At 38.8% G+C, this 20,442-nt stretch overlaps 1 protein-coding gene across 1 annotated transcript; it reads right to left on the minus strand.

Annotated features, from left to right (window-relative positions):
* Positions 1-3,955: 3,955 nt before the first annotated feature.
* On the minus strand, positions 3,956-4,729 carry LOC102834574 (chromosome unknown open reading frame, human C12orf60). Its single transcript, XM_006866033.1, has one exon. It carries the CDS (start codon positions 4,727-4,729, stop codon positions 3,956-3,958), a length of 774 nt encoding a protein of 257 aa, XP_006866095.1.
* Positions 4,730-20,442: the final 15,713 nt, after the last annotated feature.

Genomic DNA, 20,442 nt, shown 5'->3' on the forward strand with positions numbered 1-20,442 from the left:
TTTCTACTCCTGTAAAGATTTACACCCTTGGAAACCCTGTACAGGGTCGCTATGGGTCGGAACCGACTCAACGGCACTTAACAACAACAACAACAACCATTTAATATGCTTTCGTCAAATACAAGGCACCACGTCAAGTGATTTACATGCATGATCTTGTGTAATCCAGATGAACATTCATAAATCATGAATTATTGTTTACATTGCATCAGTAAGAGATAAGTGACTTGCCCAGGGTTACCTTTTTAGTAAAGGAGCTCTGGTAGCATAGTGGTTACGAATTGGGCTGCTAACTTTGAAACTACCAGCTGTTCCACAGGAGAAAGATGAGGCTTTCTGTTCCTGTAAAGATTTACAATCTTGGAAACCCTATACAGGGTCGCTAAGAGTCAGAACTGACTCCACAGCACGTAACCACCACGACCATCTTTCTGGTAAGTGGTACTTTGTGTACACAAAATCAAGACTGTCTGTTTCTAGAGTCTGTGGTCTTTCTATTAAATTATACTGGGACTGAGTGATCCCCATGCTTGTAAGGTGTCTTTACTGCAGGAGAATCCATGGGAATCAGAGAAAGAAAAAAGGAAGACTCTGGTCTAGGCTTTTAAATGAAACGAGTCAAGTGGGTCTTTAATGTTTTGAAATCATTAAGACAACTCACCAAGATTAAAAGAGATCATATAAAAGAGTCCCTGAGCAGGAACAAAGAGTGAAATAACAACAAAAACATATATACACATTTGGCTGGAAATATCTGGATTTATTATTTGAGAACTTAACAAAGCCTCAGCGATAGAGGGAGGGGACAGTACAAAGCAACAGAAACCAAAGGAAACTTTAATATCTGGAATGGAAGATGAGCTGGAATCCTAAAGTCTGAGAGCTGCAATCAAAGACCCATCTTCTCTACTGAATTGAATTAGCTTCATTGTATAGCATATTTCAATGTTTAAAAAGTCCATTACAGAGTAGAAAATAAGCTTTACCACTTAAATTAAGCTTAAATTAATATAAGAAACAGAAGAATTCTTAGGACTAAGCAACGCATAAATTGCCTATAAACAAGACAAGCAGAGGGACCCAGAGGACTAGCAAAGTCTGTAGGTCATCACATTCCATCAGGAGCACCCAGATGAAACTAGATGAAAATGCACTTCACCAGTACTCAAAAACAACTGCTGAGACTACTGAACCAGAAACACAGCAAGGTAAGCAGTATGGATATTTCTCTAAGTATTGATATAGCACTCTGTTTTTCAATATTGAAGCCTATTTGAAATAACATAGAAGTCTTGAAACCTAGTCATAAGACATTAACAGCATAAAGTAACAAAACAGTTTTGTTATAGGAGGACCATGTGAGATGTTGCTTGTAGTTATTCCTTTCTCTGAAGACACTAGGCAAGGATGCAAATGAACAAATTTCGAATAGAATTAAGTCAGAAGGGAAGAGGAACAGATAAAACATAAGTTTTAGAAAGAATTAAAGATGAATGGACACTTTGTGTTCTATGTGGGTTGTTGTTGTTTTATTAAGAGTTGTCGAGTCGGTTCTGACTCATATACACCTTGCATAGGGTTTCCGAGAAGCAGCTGATGAGTTTTGAACCACTGACCTTGAGGTTCAAACTAATGTTGTGGTCCAGTGTTTATTCTACAGCGCCACACCACGACTCCTGCATGTGGAATGATAGTAACACTTCCTTTTATGTCTTTAGCATTAACATACTAATGCTTTAGCATTAACATACACAAATTGAAAGAATTAATGTGGGATCTAACCTTAATTAATGTATAATATTTCCATCCTTCAAAAGGTATATTGCATTTCATTATCACTGGTTATTTGATGTTCATCTACCAATAGATTGTTTCTTTCTTGAAGGAAAGCAAGGAATATTATGTACTTTTTCTCTAACTGCCTCAAGGCTTCCCAAGTGAGCATTTGATACATATTGATGAATGACTTTGATATTCTGCTTTTGGTCAGAAATCCTCTTAATTTTTATTTTCTTTCTTAAATTAAAGGCCATGGTTTTAGTTGAATTAAAGAAGGCTCTGAAGGAAGTAACAACTGTTGTCTTCTCTAGGAAGTCTTCTGACATTGCCTATACTCTTCTTCCACATTCCCAAAAAGTGCCCCTTGCTTGATAGCAGGACCCAATACGGATAGTGAGGAAAAATGACAGCAAGGAGAAGCAAAAAAAATCTGAGAAGACTCATGATTAAGTACCAGAGATGCAAACAGAACCACCAACTTTTTTTCTTTCTTTTAAAAATTTTATTATGGAAAAGTCTGGACATGCACAAATGATAACATAATAAACTCCATGCAGCCATAACCCAGTTTCAAAATCAGCAACACAGGTCTCTATAACTCTACCAACTCCTCCTTATAGAGCAAAGCTCAGACTGTACCATTAACTTTTCCAGTGTGTATCTCTAAAAAGGCAAGAACTCCCTTTTTTGAAATGTAAGCATATGCTTCCCAAATCAACAATATTTAAACAGGACTATCTTTGACTTTGAAATAGACACAGTGTTAAAGAACAAAATGGGAAGGATGACACTACCGACGTCAAGACTTAATATAAATAAGGCTATCATAACCAAGACAGTATGATGTTGGTGAAAGAATCTACAAATAGATCAGTGGTACAGAATGTTGTTGTTGTTATGTGCCGTCGAGTCGGTTCCAACCCATAGTGACCCTATACAGGGTTTCTGAGGAACAGCTGATGAGCTAGAACCGCTGACCTTGCAGTTCAAACAGACCTTGCTGTCCAGCACAGAAAATCTCTTTGTCCTGATTCTCAACAAAGTTCCTACTAAGTATCCTATGAACCAGTAACTTCAAAGGTAGTCTTAAGAGTACATACTTATTTCTGACACACGAGGGCAAAAAATTTATGCTCAACACATGGATGTTTCTAGCTTTTTTCCCGCAATACAAGCGAATCTCAGAAATCCTACTTTGCAATTGTTACAGTCTTCTCTCTGTGAAAGGTTAGAGTGCCTCCATTTCAACATCTAGTATCTCCTAATCATAAGACCTCAGTACAAGACTAAAAAAATAAGCCATGTTCTCTGATCCTATTCACATGGCCAAGCTAGTTTTCTGTTGCTCATTCACTGTTCCATTTTACTCTGGATTAATCATATAAAAATACTTAGTGATGGCTCCTCGGAAACTCTATACAGGGGCACTATGAGTCGAAACCTACTCACCAGCACTTAACAACAAACAACAGTGATAGCTGGCGATGAGAAAGGTACTAATATAATAGAAATTGGTATATAAATAACGAAGAGTGATTTTAATTTTCAATGTTTTCTAAACCTGAATCACAGAGTCCTGGTGTGGCGCTATAGGGATAAGCACCAGACTGCTAACCACAAGGTTGCTAGAGCCAGAACTGACTCAGCCTAAATAGACTACTTTGATAGATGGTCTGATAATAATGTTTACATTTACCTAGACTTTCAACTGTTGTTGTTGTTGTTAAGAGCCATCAAATTGGTTCTGACTCATAGTGATCCTGTATAGGGTTTCTGAAGAGCACTTAGTGGGTTTGAACTGCCAACCTTGTGGCTAGAAGCTCAGTGCTTATCCTACAGCACTATACCAGAATTTCAGACTTTCAACTATAGAAACCAGAAATAGAACTACTAAGAGTGAAAATAAGTTAAAAGTTATTCTAATTATACTCTAAGATGATTTTTAATATTTAGAAAGATTCTCAAATGTATCATTACCTTGATCTTTTGAGCAATATAGTCTCTTTAGTAACTCACTTCAGACAGACTTCCTTTGATTATTTTATTTTCATAAAGTATAATTAAAAGTAAATGATTTGCCAGGTGACTGCTTCTGGGCCCATCTTAGAAATTATTTTGAAAAATCATAAAATTTGAACTGATTTTTGGACTTAAGTGAGATATTGCTGTTGTGACCCTATTTGTCATTAACTTTCTTAAACAGGGAAATATTGGTCTCCATAGTCTTTGTGGCTTTTTGAAGGATCTCTAAGGCTGGTCCCATAGTCTTGATAATTTGCTCCAACTTATCTGCAGCTGACTTGGTGGGGTTCTTGGTATTCTCATCTTTTAGTGCCTCCTGCAACTTTTTCAAGGTATCTGGTGTGCTGGTTTCAAGAGGACCTGAACTTGTATTTTTGCCAGATGTGGTGGCATCTGTTTGCTCTTTCATGTTTTTCCCAGATGTAGTAGCATCTGACTGTTCTTTGGTGTCTTTCCTATAGAAGTCACTCAATCGAAGGTTCATGATGGGAGATTTCATCAAAAGTGTAATAGATGATACCAAAATCCCAAGGACATTTCCACGACTCAGGATAGAGACAATGAGTGGTACATGGGCATTTTTGAACACTTTTTTGGCTGACTGATGTAATTCCTTTACATTGGTACCCTGTTCAATCACAGAGGACATAACCTTAGCAATCTTTGAATATAAAGGCTCATTTTGCATATTCTTGTTCATTCCATCTACCACCGATTGCATCTCTGTAACAATTTTGAGCATTTGCTCAAAGAAATCCTTAACATTACTATCCTCCTTCACGGCCGTCAAGAGGATCTGGGTATTCATATTGCGGTTAAACAAGTCAACAAGTACATTAGTGACGGAAGCAAGATCTTGAATGTGAAAGAAGAATGTTTTGGCAGCTTGAGCCAGTCTTTCTTCATTCTCCTCTGGCTTTGAAGACATTCCTCCAATAAAGAAATTGCTGCACTGTAAAACAAAGCAGTAATCTGAATGAAAACTAAAAGCAGATTTGTCAATAATTGATTTGTCATAACTGAAAGTATATTCTAAACATGTGGGTTCCTTCTGTTAAGGACAAAAAAAGGACACAAGCTTGAATAAATAGAAAAGACTGTGAGTAGGGTTTCTTCCCATTTTATTCCTTTTTTTTTTCATTCTTCACTTCTTTTATTATGTTGTCTGTTACTTGGCTCGGGACACTGGAATATAATACAGAGAAGATTTTGACAAAGACAACTAAAAATAGAAAATAATAGAAGAAAAACCAGAGAGAAGAAGCAGGTTTAGAAAGCTTCAAGGAGCTCAAATATACATTACGAGTTTAAATCAAGATGATAACTGCTGCTTAAAACCACAAGGACACCCTACAGGCCTCTCATCTCATCCTTCTTGCAGGTCTTGTGTACGCAGACTTGCCATACTTCATTCTGGGTCTTACTTTTTCCAACATACTATAGCTGTGGGTTAATGCGCCAGACTGCAAAGCTGTTTGAACTGCAAGGTCGGCAGTTCAAGCTCACCAGCTGCTCCTTGGAAACCCTATACAGGGTCGCTATGGGTCGAAATCAACTTGATGGCACTTAACACCATAGTGCCAATGGAGTCCTGGTGTGGCATTGTGGGTTAATGTGCCAGACTACAAAGCCGTTTGAACTTCCTGGTTTGCAGTTCAAACTCACCAGCTGTTCCTCAGAAACCCTATACAGGGTCACTATGGGTCAGAATCGACTTGATGGCACTTAACAACAACAACAACAGAGCACCAATAATTTTCAATTACCAAATCTATTCACCTATTTCCAGCTCCTAATCATCTTGAGTTCTCTGTATTGCTTTAAATTGTTGAATAAGTCTTTCTGCTTGAAAAATGCATCTTCCTGAGGCCTCCATGCTCTTGTACAATTCTGATCCTCCTATAATCTCTCTTAGGGTTTATTTTCATTCATCTCAGGCTTCTCGTCTTCACACCACCACACAACTCTCTGCTCTCCTAAGCATTCCCAGGCTGTGCCCTTGGCCCTCATGGCATTCTACACTTTCTCTTTTGGAAATTTTATCTGTCCCCATCACTACAAATGCTTCCTGAACACAGATGGCTCCTATATCTCCATGTGTAGGCTGCACATCTCTCCTGAACTCCAGAGACAATTGGCCTTCCCATGTGAAAACTACCCGTACTATTCACACAATGTATTGCAAACTGAAGAACACTCATCTCTTCAGGCACCAAGATATGTTGATTCTTTGATTTGATTTCCACCTATCTCTTCCTTGGAGTCCTGGTGTGGCACTGTGGGTTAAGGCGCCTTACTGCAAAGCTGTTTGAACTGCAAGGTCGGTGTTTTAAGCTCACCAGCTGCTCCTCGGAAACCCTATACAGGGTTGCTATGGGTCAAAATCGACTCGATGGCACTTAACATCCCTTCTCTTGCATTCCCATAAATACTACTTTTGTATAAATAGACAGTACCTCTAACCTAGACAATTTTAATACTTTCACACTGATCTCCACACCTTTGGTCCAGGAATCACAAAAACTGGCAATCCACAAGGTGTATCTTCTTTTGGCCCACTACAATATATGTTCAAAATTTCTATCTATTGCCAATTTTTAAAGTTACAAATTAGAAATTAGGATTTCTATTTATTACTGGAAAAAAATAATAAGATTAGCTGATAACACTAAGCCTCTGCACCCAGTTGGAAAAAATACCTAAAGCTGGGGCTGCCCCCTCCTCTAGACTGGACATTCACCCTCTGTATGCTACTGTTTTACACTAAATGTTTTCATTCCACCACTCATCAGTCAGCTTGTTGTACTGTGGTGGCTTGTGTTTTGTTGTGATGCTAGAAGCTATGCCACCAGCAGGGTCACCCATGATGGACGGGTTTCAGTGGATCTTCTCGACTAAGACAAACTAGGAAAAAGGAGAGATAAACACTTCTGAATGACTAGTCACTGGAAACCCTATGAATAGCAGTGGAACATTGTCAGATATAATGCCAGATGATGAGCTCCTCAGGTTGGAAGGCATTTAAAATATGACTGGAGAAGAGTCGTGTCCTCAAAGTAGAGTTGACCTTAGTGATGTGGATGAAGTTAAGCTTTCAAGACTTTCATTTCCTGGTAGAGCACAACTAAAAATGAGAAGAAACGGCTATAAACATGCATTAATAATCAAATATGAAATGTATAAAGTATGACTATCTAGGAAAATTGGAGGTTGTCAAAAATGAAGTGGAGGGCATAGAGATCAATATCCTAGGCATTAGTGAGCTGAAATGGATTGGGATAGGCCATTTTGAATTAAATGGTGTCGAGTCCACTGTCTAAAAGAACATTTCAAGATCTATCTTGACACACAATGCTGTCTATGAAAGGATAATATCCATATACAAGGAATACACTATTATTCAATGTATGCAACAACCAGTGATGATGTAATTGAAGAATTCCTGATATGGCACTACAATATAAAACACTGGACTGTTCACTGAAAGATAGGCAATTCAAACCCACCAGCTGCTCCTTGAAAACACTATATAGGATCACTGTGAGTTGGAACAGACTTGACAACAACAACCAACTTCTTCAGCCTGAAGTTGATCAAACAGGCAATTTTGAAAAACAAATAATTACTGATAGTTGGACTATGAAAGGAAGAAACAAAGAGGAAGGATACATAGTTGTAAAATATACCTTTGGTGATAGGAACGATGCTGGAGAATGAATAATAGAATTTTGCAGGACTATTCATTGCAAATACATTTCTTTCAACAACATAAAAGGTGACTGTATACATGGACTTCACCAGATATAACACACGGGAATCAAATTGACTACATCTGTGAAAACAGACAATGGAGAAATTCAATTTCATCAGCCAAAACAAGGCCAGGGACAAACTTTGAAACAGACCATCAATTGCTCTTATACAAGTTCAGGCTGAAGCTGAAGTAAAGTAAAACAAGTCTAGGAAAGCCAAAATATGACCTTGAGTATATTGTTGTTGTTGTTAGGTGCCATCAAATTGGTTTTGACCAATGCACAACAGATCGAAATGCTGCCCAGTTCCACACCATACTCATAATTGTTATTATAATTAAGCCCATTGCTGTTGCTATTGTGCCAATCCATCTCACTAGGGGTCTTCCTCTTTTTCGATGACCCTCCATTTTACTGTTCCCTCCACTTTACTTTTTCCATGATCATCCACTTTAATGTTCCTTTCTGGGGACAGGTGCCTCCTGATAACATCCCATCTCAATCTAGAGATCATCTCAAGAACAGATTTGAAGCATTAGACACTAATAATCAAAGACCCAAACAGTGTGGGATGACATCAAGAACATCATACATAAAGAAAGCAAAAGGTCATTAAAATGACCAGTTGAAAAGGAAAGACAAGAGTGTCAGGAGAGATTCTGAAACTCATTCTTGAATATAAAGAAGCCAAAGCAATGGGAAGATGTAATGAAGTAAAAGAACTGAACAAAAACTTTCAAAGGTCACCTAGAGAAGACAAAGCCAAATATAATAATGAAATGTGCAAAGACTTGGAGTTAGAAATCCAAAAGGGAAGAGCACAGTCAACATTTCTCAAGCTGAAAGAACTGAAGAAAAAATTCAAGCCTAGGGTTGAACTATTGTAGGCAAAATATTGAACGATGGTTGAAGCATCAAAAGAAAATGGAAGGAACAGAGTCACTGTATCAAAAAGAACTGGTTGATGTTCAATCATTTCATTGATCAAAAACCAGTGGTACTCAAGAAGTCCAAGCAGAACCGAAGGCATAGGCAAAAACCAAGGCTTCAGAAATTGATGGAATACAAATTGATATGTTCCAAACCAATGCAGCCCTGTAGTTGCTCACTCAACTATGTCAAGAAATTTGGAAGACCAGTCAGCCAATTGGAAGAATTCTGTATCTGTGCCCATTCCAAAGAAAGGTGTCCCAACAGAATGTAGTAATCATTGAACAATATAATTAATATCACATGCAAGTAAAACTCTGCTGAAGGAAATTAAAAAACAGCTGCAGCTGAATCTCGAGAGGGAGCTGCCAGAAAATCAAGCCAGGTTCAGAGGAGGACTTGTGGAATGAGGGATATCATTGCTGACTTCACATGTATCTTGGCAGAAAGCAAAGAATACCATTAAGATGTTTGTTGTTGTTGTTAAGTGCCGTCAAGTCGGTTCCAACCCAAAGTGACCCTGCACAAGGTTTCCGAGGCTGTAAATCTTTACGGGAGTAGAAAGCTTCATCTTTCTCCCACGGAACAGCTGGTAGCTTTGAATTGCTGACCTTGTGGTTCGCAGCCCGATTCGTAACCACTACGCTTTGTGTTTTATTGACTATGCAAAGACATTCAACTGTGTAGATCATAACTATCCATAACATTGTGAAGAATGGATATTCCAGAACACTTCACTGTGCTCATGAGGAACCTGTATATAGACTAAGAGGCTATTGTTCGAACAGAACAAGGTGATAATTAATGGCTTAAAAATCAATAGAGGTGTCCATCAGGGTTGTATCCCTTCACCATACTTATTCAATCTGAATGCTGAGCAAAGAATCTAAGAAGCTAGATTATATGAAGTAGAACAAGGTATCAGGATTGGAGGAAATCTCATTAACGACCTAAGATATGCAGATGACAGAACTTTGCTTTCTGAGAGCAAGGAGGACTTGAAATATGTACCTGAGTATGGATTACACCTCACAACTAGACCAATAAATGACATCGTACTAAATGGAGAAAAGACTGAAGATGTCAAAGCCCTCATTTTGCTTAGATCCACAATCAATGCTCATGGAAACAGTAGTCAAGAGAGCATACGATGTATTGCATTAGGCAAATCTGCAAAAGAAACTCTTTAAAGTATACAAAAGCAAAGATGTCAGTTTGAGGAATAAGGTGTGCCTGTCCCAAATCATGATGTTTTCAACAGCCTTATAATGCATGTGAAAGTTGAACAATGATTAAGGAAGACCATAGAAAAGTTGATGTGTTTGAATTATGATGTTGGCAAAGAATATTGAAAGTACTATGGACTGGCAAAAGAGCAAACAATTCTGTCTTAGAAAAAGTACAGCCAGAATGCTCCTTAGAAGCCAGGATGGCAAGACTTTGTCTCTTGTACTTCAGACATAGTATCAGGAGGGGCCAGACCCTGAGAAGGATATCATGCTTGGAAAAGTGGAGGGTCAGCAAAAAAGTGGAAGACTCCTAACCAGGTGGATTGACACAGTGGCAGCAACAATTTTGAGGATGGTGCAGGACTAGGTAGTGTTTCGTTCTATTGTGCATCTGGTTGCTATGAGTCAGAACCAACTCAAAGGTACCTTGCAACAACAAATGTTTTAACAATTTATGTCAGTTATCCAGATACTGTAAGTATTGGGGCTGGTGATCCAGGCTTTATTGTCCATACCCACTAACCCAATTGACATTCCTGAAGTCCAAACCTCCTCATATTTAAATCCCATAATTAAAACCTTCAGGGGTTCAATATTGCCAAGAAAATAAAATATAATTCCCCAGCATGACATTTAGGAGTCCGTGGACTGTGCAAACTGTTAGTGTGATTGACTGCTACCTGAAACTTAAGCTATTCACATCCACCCAGGGGTACACCTCAGTAGACCTGGTGATCAGACCTTTTAAAAAATCAGTCATTAGTCCCAAAGACAATAGCTCTTAGTCACCCTCAGGTCTGGAGCAGAACTCACTTCTGTGACTCAATTTTCAGCCAAACAATAGACAGGTCTATAAGAGGAACAATAACACTAGTAAGGAAAGCACACCTTAGTATAATCAACCATTGGAGATCAAAAGGGCAACATTTATCCAAGGACAAAGTTTAGAAGGATTAGGAAAGAAGGAATGGAAATAGGAAACTCAGAGAGGATGTAGAATACATGATGTTACCTTGTAGGGATGGCAAGCAATGACACGAAATAAAATGTGCAATTGTTGAATGGAAACTGATTTGCTCTGTAAACCTTTACCTAGTTCACAATAAAAACATTTTGTTTTTTAAATCAATCATTGAAAACACTATACACCACAGCTCTATTGTAACACACATAGTTACCATGAGTCAGAATCAGCTCAAGAGCAACTGGTTTTGAACATGGCAATGAAAGCCAACTAACTGCTCATTGTTCTCCTTTCCTTTGTACCCTGTTCCACCAACAGACTGGATTAAGTATGTTCCCTAAAAATGCTCTACAACTGTTTTGTTCAGCCTCTCTGCTCACTGTGTTCTCGCCACCTTGCATTGTCTCCTGGCAGCAGAAAGCCTCATCTTTCTCCCACAGAGTGGCTGATGGACTTGAACTGTTGACTTGTGGTTTGCAGTCCAGTGCTTATCCTATATTGTTGTTGTTGTTGTTAAGTGTCGTTGAGTCGGTTCCCACTCATAGCAACCCTGTATAGGGTTTCTAAGGATATACATCTGTTGAAATTCTACTTACCCAACCACACCCAGTTTGGATACACTGACTGCATGTACTGTTTCTGTCTGTCCCCATACTCATGCATACTAAAGTCCTAGGGCAAAATAACCCCCTTGGAACAACAATAAAAACACCCCACTTAATTCTTCTTTAAGATTACAGGGCCGCACCTTTAGATTTTGCAAGTCTCCTGACTGGCTGCTGGGTTCTGCTCTCTCCTCTCTATGCCCTGTAGGAGTTTGTCTTGTTAATATATTCAGAAGAGCTACCATTTAAGGAGCTCTGGTAGAGTAGTGGTTGCGAATCGGGCTGCGAACCTTAAGGTCAGAGGTTCGAAACTACCAGCCGCTCCGCGGGAGAAAGATGAGGCTTTCTACTCCTGTAAAGATTTACACCCTCGGAAACCCTGTACAGGGTCGCTATGGGTCGGAACCGACTCAACGGCACTTAACAACAACAACAACAACCATTTAATATGCTTTCGTCAAATACAAGGCACCACGTCAAGTGATTTACATGCATGATCTTGTGTAATCCAGATGAACATTCATAAATCATGAATTATTGTTTACATTGCATCAGTAAGAGATAAGTGACTTGCCCAGGGTTACCTTTTTAGTAAAGGAGCTCTGGTAGCATAGTGGTTACGAATTGGGCTGCTAACTTTGAAACTACCAGCTGTTCCACAGGAGAAAGATGAGGCTTTCTGTTCCTGTAAAGATTTACAATCTTGGAAACCCTATACAGGGTCGCTAAGAGTCAGAACTGACTCCACAGCACGTAACCACCACGACCATCTTTCTGGTAAGTGGTACTTTGTGTACACAAAATCAAGACTGTCTGTTTCTAGAGTCTGTGGTCTTTCTATTAAATTATACTGGGACTGAGTGATCCCCATGCTTGTAAGGTGTCTTTACTGCAGGAGAATCCATGGGAATCAGAGAAAGAAAAAAGGAAGACTCTGGTCTAGGCTTTTAAATGAAACGAGTCAAGTGGGTCTTTAATGTTTTGAAATCATTAAGACAACTCACCAAGATTAAAAGAGATCATATAAAAGAGTCCCTGAGCAGGAACAAAGAGTGAAATAACAACAAAAACATATATACACATTTGGCTGGAAATATCTGGATTTATTATTTGAGAACTTAACAAAGCCTCAGCGATAGAGGGAGGGGACAGTACAAAGCAACAGAAACCAAAGGAAACTTTAATATCTGGAATGGAAGATGAGCTGGAATCCTAAAGTCTGAGAGCTGCAATCAAAGACCCATCTTCTCTACTGAATTGAATTAGCTTCATTGTATAGCATATTTCAATGTTTAAAAAGTCCATTACAGAGTAGAAAATAAGCTTTACCACTTAAATTAAGCTTAAATTAATATAAGAAACAGAAGAATTCTTAGGACTAAGCAACGCATAAATTGCCTATAAACAAGACAAGCAGAGGGACCCAGAGGACTAGCAAAGTCTGTAGGTCATCACATTCCATCAGGAGCACCCAGATGAAACTAGATGAAAATGCACTTCACCAGTACTCAAAAACAACTGCTGAGACTACTGAACCAGAAACACAGCAAGGTAAGCAGTATGGATATTTCTCTAAGTATTGATATAGCACTCTGTTTTTCAATATTGAAGCCTATTTGAAATAACATAGAAGTCTTGAAACCTAGTCATAAGACATTAACAGCATAAAGTAACAAAACAGTTTTGTTATAGGAGGACCATGTGAGATGTTGCTTGTAGTTATTCCTTTCTCTGAAGACACTAGGCAAGGATGCAAATGAACAAATTTCGAATAGAATTAAGTCAGAAGGGAAGAGGAACAGATAAAACATAAGTTTTAGAAAGAATTAAAGATGAATGGACACTTTGTGTTCTATGTGGGTTGTTGTTGTTTTATTAAGAGTTGTCGAGTCGGTTCTGACTCATATACACCTTGCATAGGGTTTCCGAGAAGCAGCTGATGAGTTTTGAACCACTGACCTTGAGGTTCAAACTAATGTTGTGGTCCAGTGTTTATTCTACAGCGCCACACCACGACTCCTGCATGTGGAATGATAGTAACACTTCCTTTTATGTCTTTAGCATTAACATACTAATGCTTTAGCATTAACATACACAAATTGAAAGAATTAATGTGGGATCTAACCTTAATTAATGTATAATATTTCCATCCTTCAAAAGGTATATTGCATTTCATTATCACTGGTTATTTGATGTTCATCTACCAATAGATTGTTTCTTTCTTGAAGGAAAGCAAGGAATATTATGTACTTTTTCTCTAACTGCCTCAAGGCTTCCCAAGTGAGCATTTGATACATATTGATGAATGACTTTGATATTCTGCTTTTGGTCAGAAATCCTCTTAATTTTTATTTTCTTTCTTAAATTAAAGGCCATGGTTTTAGTTGAATTAAAGAAGGCTCTGAAGGAAGTAACAACTGTTGTCTTCTCTAGGAAGTCTTCTGACATTGCCTATACTCTTCTTCCACATTCCCAAAAAGTGCCCCTTGCTTGATAGCAGGACCCAATACGGATAGTGAGGAAAAATGACAGCAAGGAGAAGCAAAAAAAATCTGAGAAGACTCATGATTAAGTACCAGAGATGCAAACAGAACCACCAACTTTTTTTCTTTCTTTTAAAAATTTTATTATGGAAAAGTCTGGACATGCACAAATGATAACATAATAAACTCCATGCAGCCATAACCCAGTTTCAAAATCAGCAACACAGGTCTCTATAACTCTACCAACTCCTCCTTATAGAGCAAAGCTCAGACTGTACCATTAACTTTTCCAGTGTGTATCTCTAAAAAGGCAAGAACTCCCTTTTTTGAAATGTAAGCATATGCTTCCCAAATCAACAATATTTAAACAGGACTATCTTTGACTTTGAAATAGACACAGTGTTAAAGAACAAAATGGGAAGGATGACACTACCGACGTCAAGACTTAATATAAATAAGGCTATCATAACCAAGACAGTATGATGTTGGTGAAAGAATCTACAAATAGATCAGTGGTACAGAATGTTGTTGTTGTTATGTGCCGTCGAGTCGGTTCCAACCCATAGTGACCCTGAACAGGGTTTCCAAGGCTGTAAATCTTTACAGGAGCACAAAGCCTCATCTTCCATGCAACAGTTGGTAGTTTCGAACTGTTGACCATAAGGTTCGCAACCCGATTCGTAACCACTACGCTACCAGAGCTCCTTAGTGGAACAGAATAGAGAGCCCCAAAACAGACCCACAAAATAGATTCAGTGTACTGCTATAAAAATCTATCTTGGGTGATAGTATAAAAGCTTTCAGATTGCAACTCACAATATAAGTAATGAAAAATTAAATTTCACTGGAAATAATCCTGGGGAAATAATTCAGATAAAGAAGGGGGAGGGCAAAGTATTTGCTGCAAAATTCTTATTATAACTCTATTTGTGATAATGAAATAAAAATGGGGAAGTATTAAATTATCATAAAGATATTTTCTGAATATCTTGGTAGTGGTGGTTGTGTGCCATGGAGTCAGTTCTGACTCATAGTGACCCTGTTACAGTTTTCCAAGTCTGTAAGCCTTTATGGGAATAGAAAGCCTCATCTTTCTCCCTCACATCAACTGGTAGATTCAAACTGCTGACCTTGTGATTAGCAGTCCAACTCATAACTCACTAAGCTACCATGGCTCCATATAACTAATAAAAAAAAACACTCAAGTAGTTTAAGAAGAGGCTTTCTACTCCCGTAAAGATTTACACCCTCGGAAACCCTGTACAGGGTCACTATGGGTCGGAACTGACTCGACGGCACTTAACAACAACAAAGAATCTGTAAGTATGAGGGAGTGTTTAAGTGAATTAATGTAAGATAGAAATTTTATTTATACTATTATTATAACTGTAAAAATCCACATGCATATAAAGTAATATTGGGAAGCAATAATAAAAAGCAGAAACAATTGTTAAGATGCTGGATTTATGAGTGTTTTTTGTCTATTAAATTTTAATTATTTATATTGCCTTTATTTTTAAAGTTTTACCTAAAGTCTTGTTTCTAAGTTTGCTGTATTATAATTCTACCATCTATCAAAGCACAAATCAAACTTCTCTATGAAGTCACATTCTCTATGAAATGTCCTGTGATCACCTCAGTATAAATTTTCCCCTTTAAATTCCTACCATACTGGACAGGTGATGGTGGTTATGTGCCGTGGAGTCGGTCCCGCCTCAGTGATCCTGTACAGGGTTTCCGAGGCTGCAAATCTTTAAGGGAGCAGAGAGCCTCATCTTTCTCCCATGGAACAGCTGGTAGTTTCGAACTGCTGTCCTGGAGGTTAGCAGCCCGACTCGTAACTACTGCACTACCAGAACTCCTTATACTTTGACAGCCCATTTCTCCACTTGTTATCTTGAAATCAATAGAAACAAACACCTTTTCCACAAGCCAAGCCTTCAGATAATGACATATGATAGCTGTTAGAAATACTCTCCTTTTTCAGGGTAAGAAAGATTCCTCTCACCTAAATATCTAAAAGGATTCCTGGTATGGCTGTAGGATCAGCACCAGACTGAGAACCACAAGGGTGGCAGTTCAAACCCACCAGCTATTCCTCCGAATTCTATACAGGGTCACTTCTTGTTGTTAAGTACCGTGGAGTCGGTTCCGACTTATAGTGACCCTGCACAGGGTTTCCGAGGCTGTAAATCTTTCTGGGAGCAGAATGCCTCATCTTTCTCCCGCGGAACTACTGGTAGTTTCGAACTGCCGACCTTGAGGTTAGCAGCCCAATTCGTAACCACTATGCTACCAGAGCTCCTATACAGGGTCACTAGTAGTAGGAATCGACCCAACAGCACTTAATACAATATCTGAAGAAGGGATGTAGTTGGTGCATTAATGTACTACTTTTATTCACAAAAATATCCTAATTATTTTTTATTTGAACATGTGATAATCAAATAATATTCATTTTTCAAAAGAACTAAAAAAGTGTATTGCTGTTAAGTACTGTCGAATTGGTTCTGACCGATAGTGACCATGTATTGGGTTTCTGAGGAGCGGCTGGTGAGCTTGAATGGCTGACCTTGTGGTTCTGTCTGTACTGATAGTGTATGTTGTTGTTATTGTTGCTGTTAAGTGCCGTCGAGTTGATTCCAACCCATAGCGACCCTGTACAGGGTTTCCAATGCTGTAACTCTTAACAGGAGTAGAAAGCCTCATCTTTCTCCCACGAGGCGGCTGGTAGTTTCGAACTGCTGACCTTAGGTTTGCAGCCCGATTCGTAATTTTATAGTATGCCTAATAAAGGAGCCCTGGTGGAGCAATGGGTTAGGCGTTGGGCTACTAACAGAAAGGTAGGCAGTTCAGATCCTAGATTTAGTCTATGGGGCAATTCTGTTCTGTCTGCTACAGTCACCGTAGTTGGAATTTACTTGATGTCAGTGAATTTGTTTGGGGGGATGTTTAATAACACTTTGACCTTAAAATAGAATTGTCCATTTATTCTAACATTTCTTCTTACATTCTGTTTAATCTTGAATTTTCACTTTCCAGTGCAACTGGATTGCAGAGGTTAGGTTTAATAAACCAGAGCCTTTGTTTTGATTCTAATTTCCTGAAATATGCCTATCACTGGTATCAGCAGTTCCAAATTTCCTTCTAATTTTTATGTCAGAATACATGTGATTTCCAAACTTTGTTTTAACAACAGAGTTCTCTCCTGAAATATCATTTTACCCATTCCACGCTCAAACATGTGTTGTTGTTAAGCGCCATAGAGTCGGTTCTGATTCACAGCATAGGGTTTTGCCCAAGCAGAAAGGCTCATCTTTCTCCTGCAGAGCAGATGATGGGCTCGAACTTTCTACCTTGTGGTTCCCAATCCAGTGATTATCATACGGAACCACGAAACTCCCAGTTCCAACTCGGTTCCAACTCCTAGCGACCGTGTATAGGGTTTCCGAAGTGTGGCTGGTGAGTTTCAACCTCCGACCTAGCGATCCAGTGCTTATCCTACAGCGCTGTGCAGACTACGCACACACAAAAAATACAAAAAATAAGAGCGACTGGGTGCTGAAGACCTGGGGGGATGGGGGGGAGGGGGAGGATTGCATGGAGGGGATTGTAACCATGGCAATGAGAGACAATATACGATAGAATGAATGTAAAACTAATGTTCTCCCATGTAAACTATTACAAAATTCACAATAAAACATTAAACAAACAAAAAATAATGCGACTTCATTAAACACTTGGGTGATACAAGGAGAGACTACCAGAGACCTGGAGCGCCACCTGCTGGCTATCATTTCTCTATCCAAAAACAAACCAAACCAATTTGGGAAGCTGTAAATCTTTTCCAAATCACCTTTGTCCTGCAGAGCAGCTGGTGGATTCAAACCACTGTCCTTTTGTTAGCAGTCCACTGCTTACCCTGCAGCACCACCACAGCTTGAGTTTAGTCTGACTCACGAGGTCCTTATAACCACCCAGAGCAGAACTGCTCCTCAGGATTTCTGAGACTAAATCTTTATGGGAGCAAACACCTTCATCTTTCTTCTGAGGAGCAGCTGGTAGGTTTGAATCCCCAACCTGTGGCTAGCTGTCCAGGATTCTTAAAATCTACTTCACCAATCTACTTCATGTAACACTAAAAACAAACCAAAAACCTCATTGCTATTGATGTATAGTAGTGGTGGTTGTGTGCTGTCTTGTCAGTTCTGGCTCACAGTGACCTTGCATAGGCTTTCCAAGACAGTAAATGAGAGCAGATTACCTCATCTTTCTCCTGAGGAGCCGTTGATGGGTTTGAACTGCCACCCTTATGGTTAGCAATCCAGTGTTTATCCTACAGTGACACCAGGGTTCTACAATATTCAAATGACAGCAAAAACTCTGCTATACAAAAGTATACCACTATGTGATAACTCAAATTATATAAAAATTTAAATTTATCATAGAAAACAGATCTCTGAGTGTGCTCAGCTTTAACCAACTGCTAACTGGTTTGAACAGTTTGCACTCGGCTGCTAACTGGGTGATTTGAAGAAAGGCCTTGTGATTTGCTTCTATAAAGATTACAGCGAAGAAAACTCTATGAAACTCAGTTGTACTCTGTAACACATGGGGTCACCATGAGGCAGAATCAACTGGACAGCAACAGGTTTGGTTTTGGTTTTATCAAACAAAAGGCTCAGATATCAGAGCTGAATTAAGTCCGAAAATTAGATAGCTACGTCATGGTGCCCAATCTATCAAAGTCACCCGCCATCTCGTCACTGAAAATGGAGAAAAGTATATGGCCAAGAATGCTTCAGAAAGATGCATATGGTTGGTAAGGTGCCCATAATCTTTAAGGAATGTGATTCTAATTGGTGAGCTTTTGTTTTTCTGAGTAAGCAATTTGGAAATCAGAACTAAATTGTTTAGGACAATAGTACATTTCTCCTCATGGTGTTTAACCTCTCCTCTCAATGTCAAACATTTAATATCAACTGAAAAGGGTATAAATTGTTAACCTTCCTTGGATAGTCAAGTGTCTTCATATGGCTCCAATGTCAATATATATTCGAGTGTGGGTTTTTCAAATTTTGAATTAGCTCAAGGACTCCCTCTATCATGACATACCATTTTCAACTTGACATTGCAGTTTTAGACTTTTCTTAACACCCTAACTAGATTAGAAATTCCATGAAAGCAGGGACCATGTCTTTTTTATCTTTTATGTTCTTCAGTCTAGCATAGTAAAGTACTACTCTTATTAGATTAACTGTTTATAGAATGAATTCATTGATTGCTTCCTTCAAATAAGGTTGCTTCGAATCTTCTCTCTCCAAAACATTAGCTTCACCTTCAAACCTCACTTCTCTTCTTCTCAATTACTTAGCATTTCTTTAGTCACTGTTGGGTTGGGAATTATCTTAAATTATGTCAAAGTACTGGAGCTCAGACAGACCTGAACAGGTGTGAGGGACGGGGCTGCTGTAAGTCTATTTTAGTGAGGGGCCCTCACCCCTAGAGCCCAAGGGGAAAAAAAGAACAAGCAAGGTCAGCTTGACCCTGAAAAATAAAAGTTCTTTTTCATGTTGTTGTTAAATGCTATTGTCGTTTCTGACCCATAGTGACCCATAGGAGCAGCTGGTGAGCTTGAACCGCCAACTATGCAGTCTGGCGCATTAACCCACATTAACCCTGTACAGGGTTTCTGAGGCTGTAAATCTTTATAGAAGTAGAAAATCTCATCGTTCTCCCTCAGGGACGCTACAGTACATAAGAACTAAATTAATCAAGATGCTGGTGACTAAAAGAGAGTGAATGGGCCACATCTCAGAAATAGTAAAAGCACTTCCTTTTCTCCCAAAAGTATAAAACATAAAATGCTAGGCAGATAGTAAGCCTACTCAAGATGTGTCTGTTAAGTACTAAATTATTCTGAACTCAAATGTAGATTCTTCATACATGTAAACTTTAGATGGTAATGTGCTGGCTGCAGAGTCTTCTGAACTACATGGTTGGCAGTTTAAGCTCACCATCTGCTCCTTGGAAGCCTTATACAGGGTCGCCATGAGTTGGAAGCAACTCGATGGCACGTAACAACAATGAAACAGAAATACAAATACAAGAAAGTTCCTATTATAACACATTACCAATCCAGTTCATTTTGTTCATTCTGTGGTGTTTACTGAACCCTGGTGTGGTGCTGTAGGATAAGCACAGGGCAGTAATCACAAGGTTGGTAGTTCAAAACCACCAGCTACTCTTGGAAACCATAGACGGTCTCTATGAGTTGGAACCAACTTGATGGCACACAACAACAACATAGTATTCTCTTGCCACTTACTCTTTCATACTTCCGTGAAATGGAATTGCCTTTCTAAGGGTAACTCTATCTTACCTTAATAGTATCCAATTGCAATATGGACCATTCTAAGTCATTTAATTCATAAGCTTTGCAAATGGAAAATCACAGAGATGTCATTAACTGTACCTTACCCTTCATTATGTTCACCTTCTCCCCAAGTGAAATTGTAATCAAATGCACCTTGAATTATCTTATTTTTATAAAAGGTTTTTGCTTTTTTTTTTAAATGTTGTATGTTATTTTTTGGATATCCTTTGAAGGGGAAAAATCCTGACTCATAGCAATCCTATGCAGAGTTTCCAAGACTGTAAATCTTAATGGGAGCAGGC

Source organism: Chrysochloris asiatica, unplaced genomic scaffold, assembly GCF_000296735.1.
Source record: "Chrysochloris asiatica unplaced genomic scaffold, ChrAsi1.0 scaffold00086, whole genome shotgun sequence".
Taxonomy (NCBI): domain Eukaryota; kingdom Metazoa; phylum Chordata; class Mammalia; order Afrosoricida; family Chrysochloridae; genus Chrysochloris; species Chrysochloris asiatica.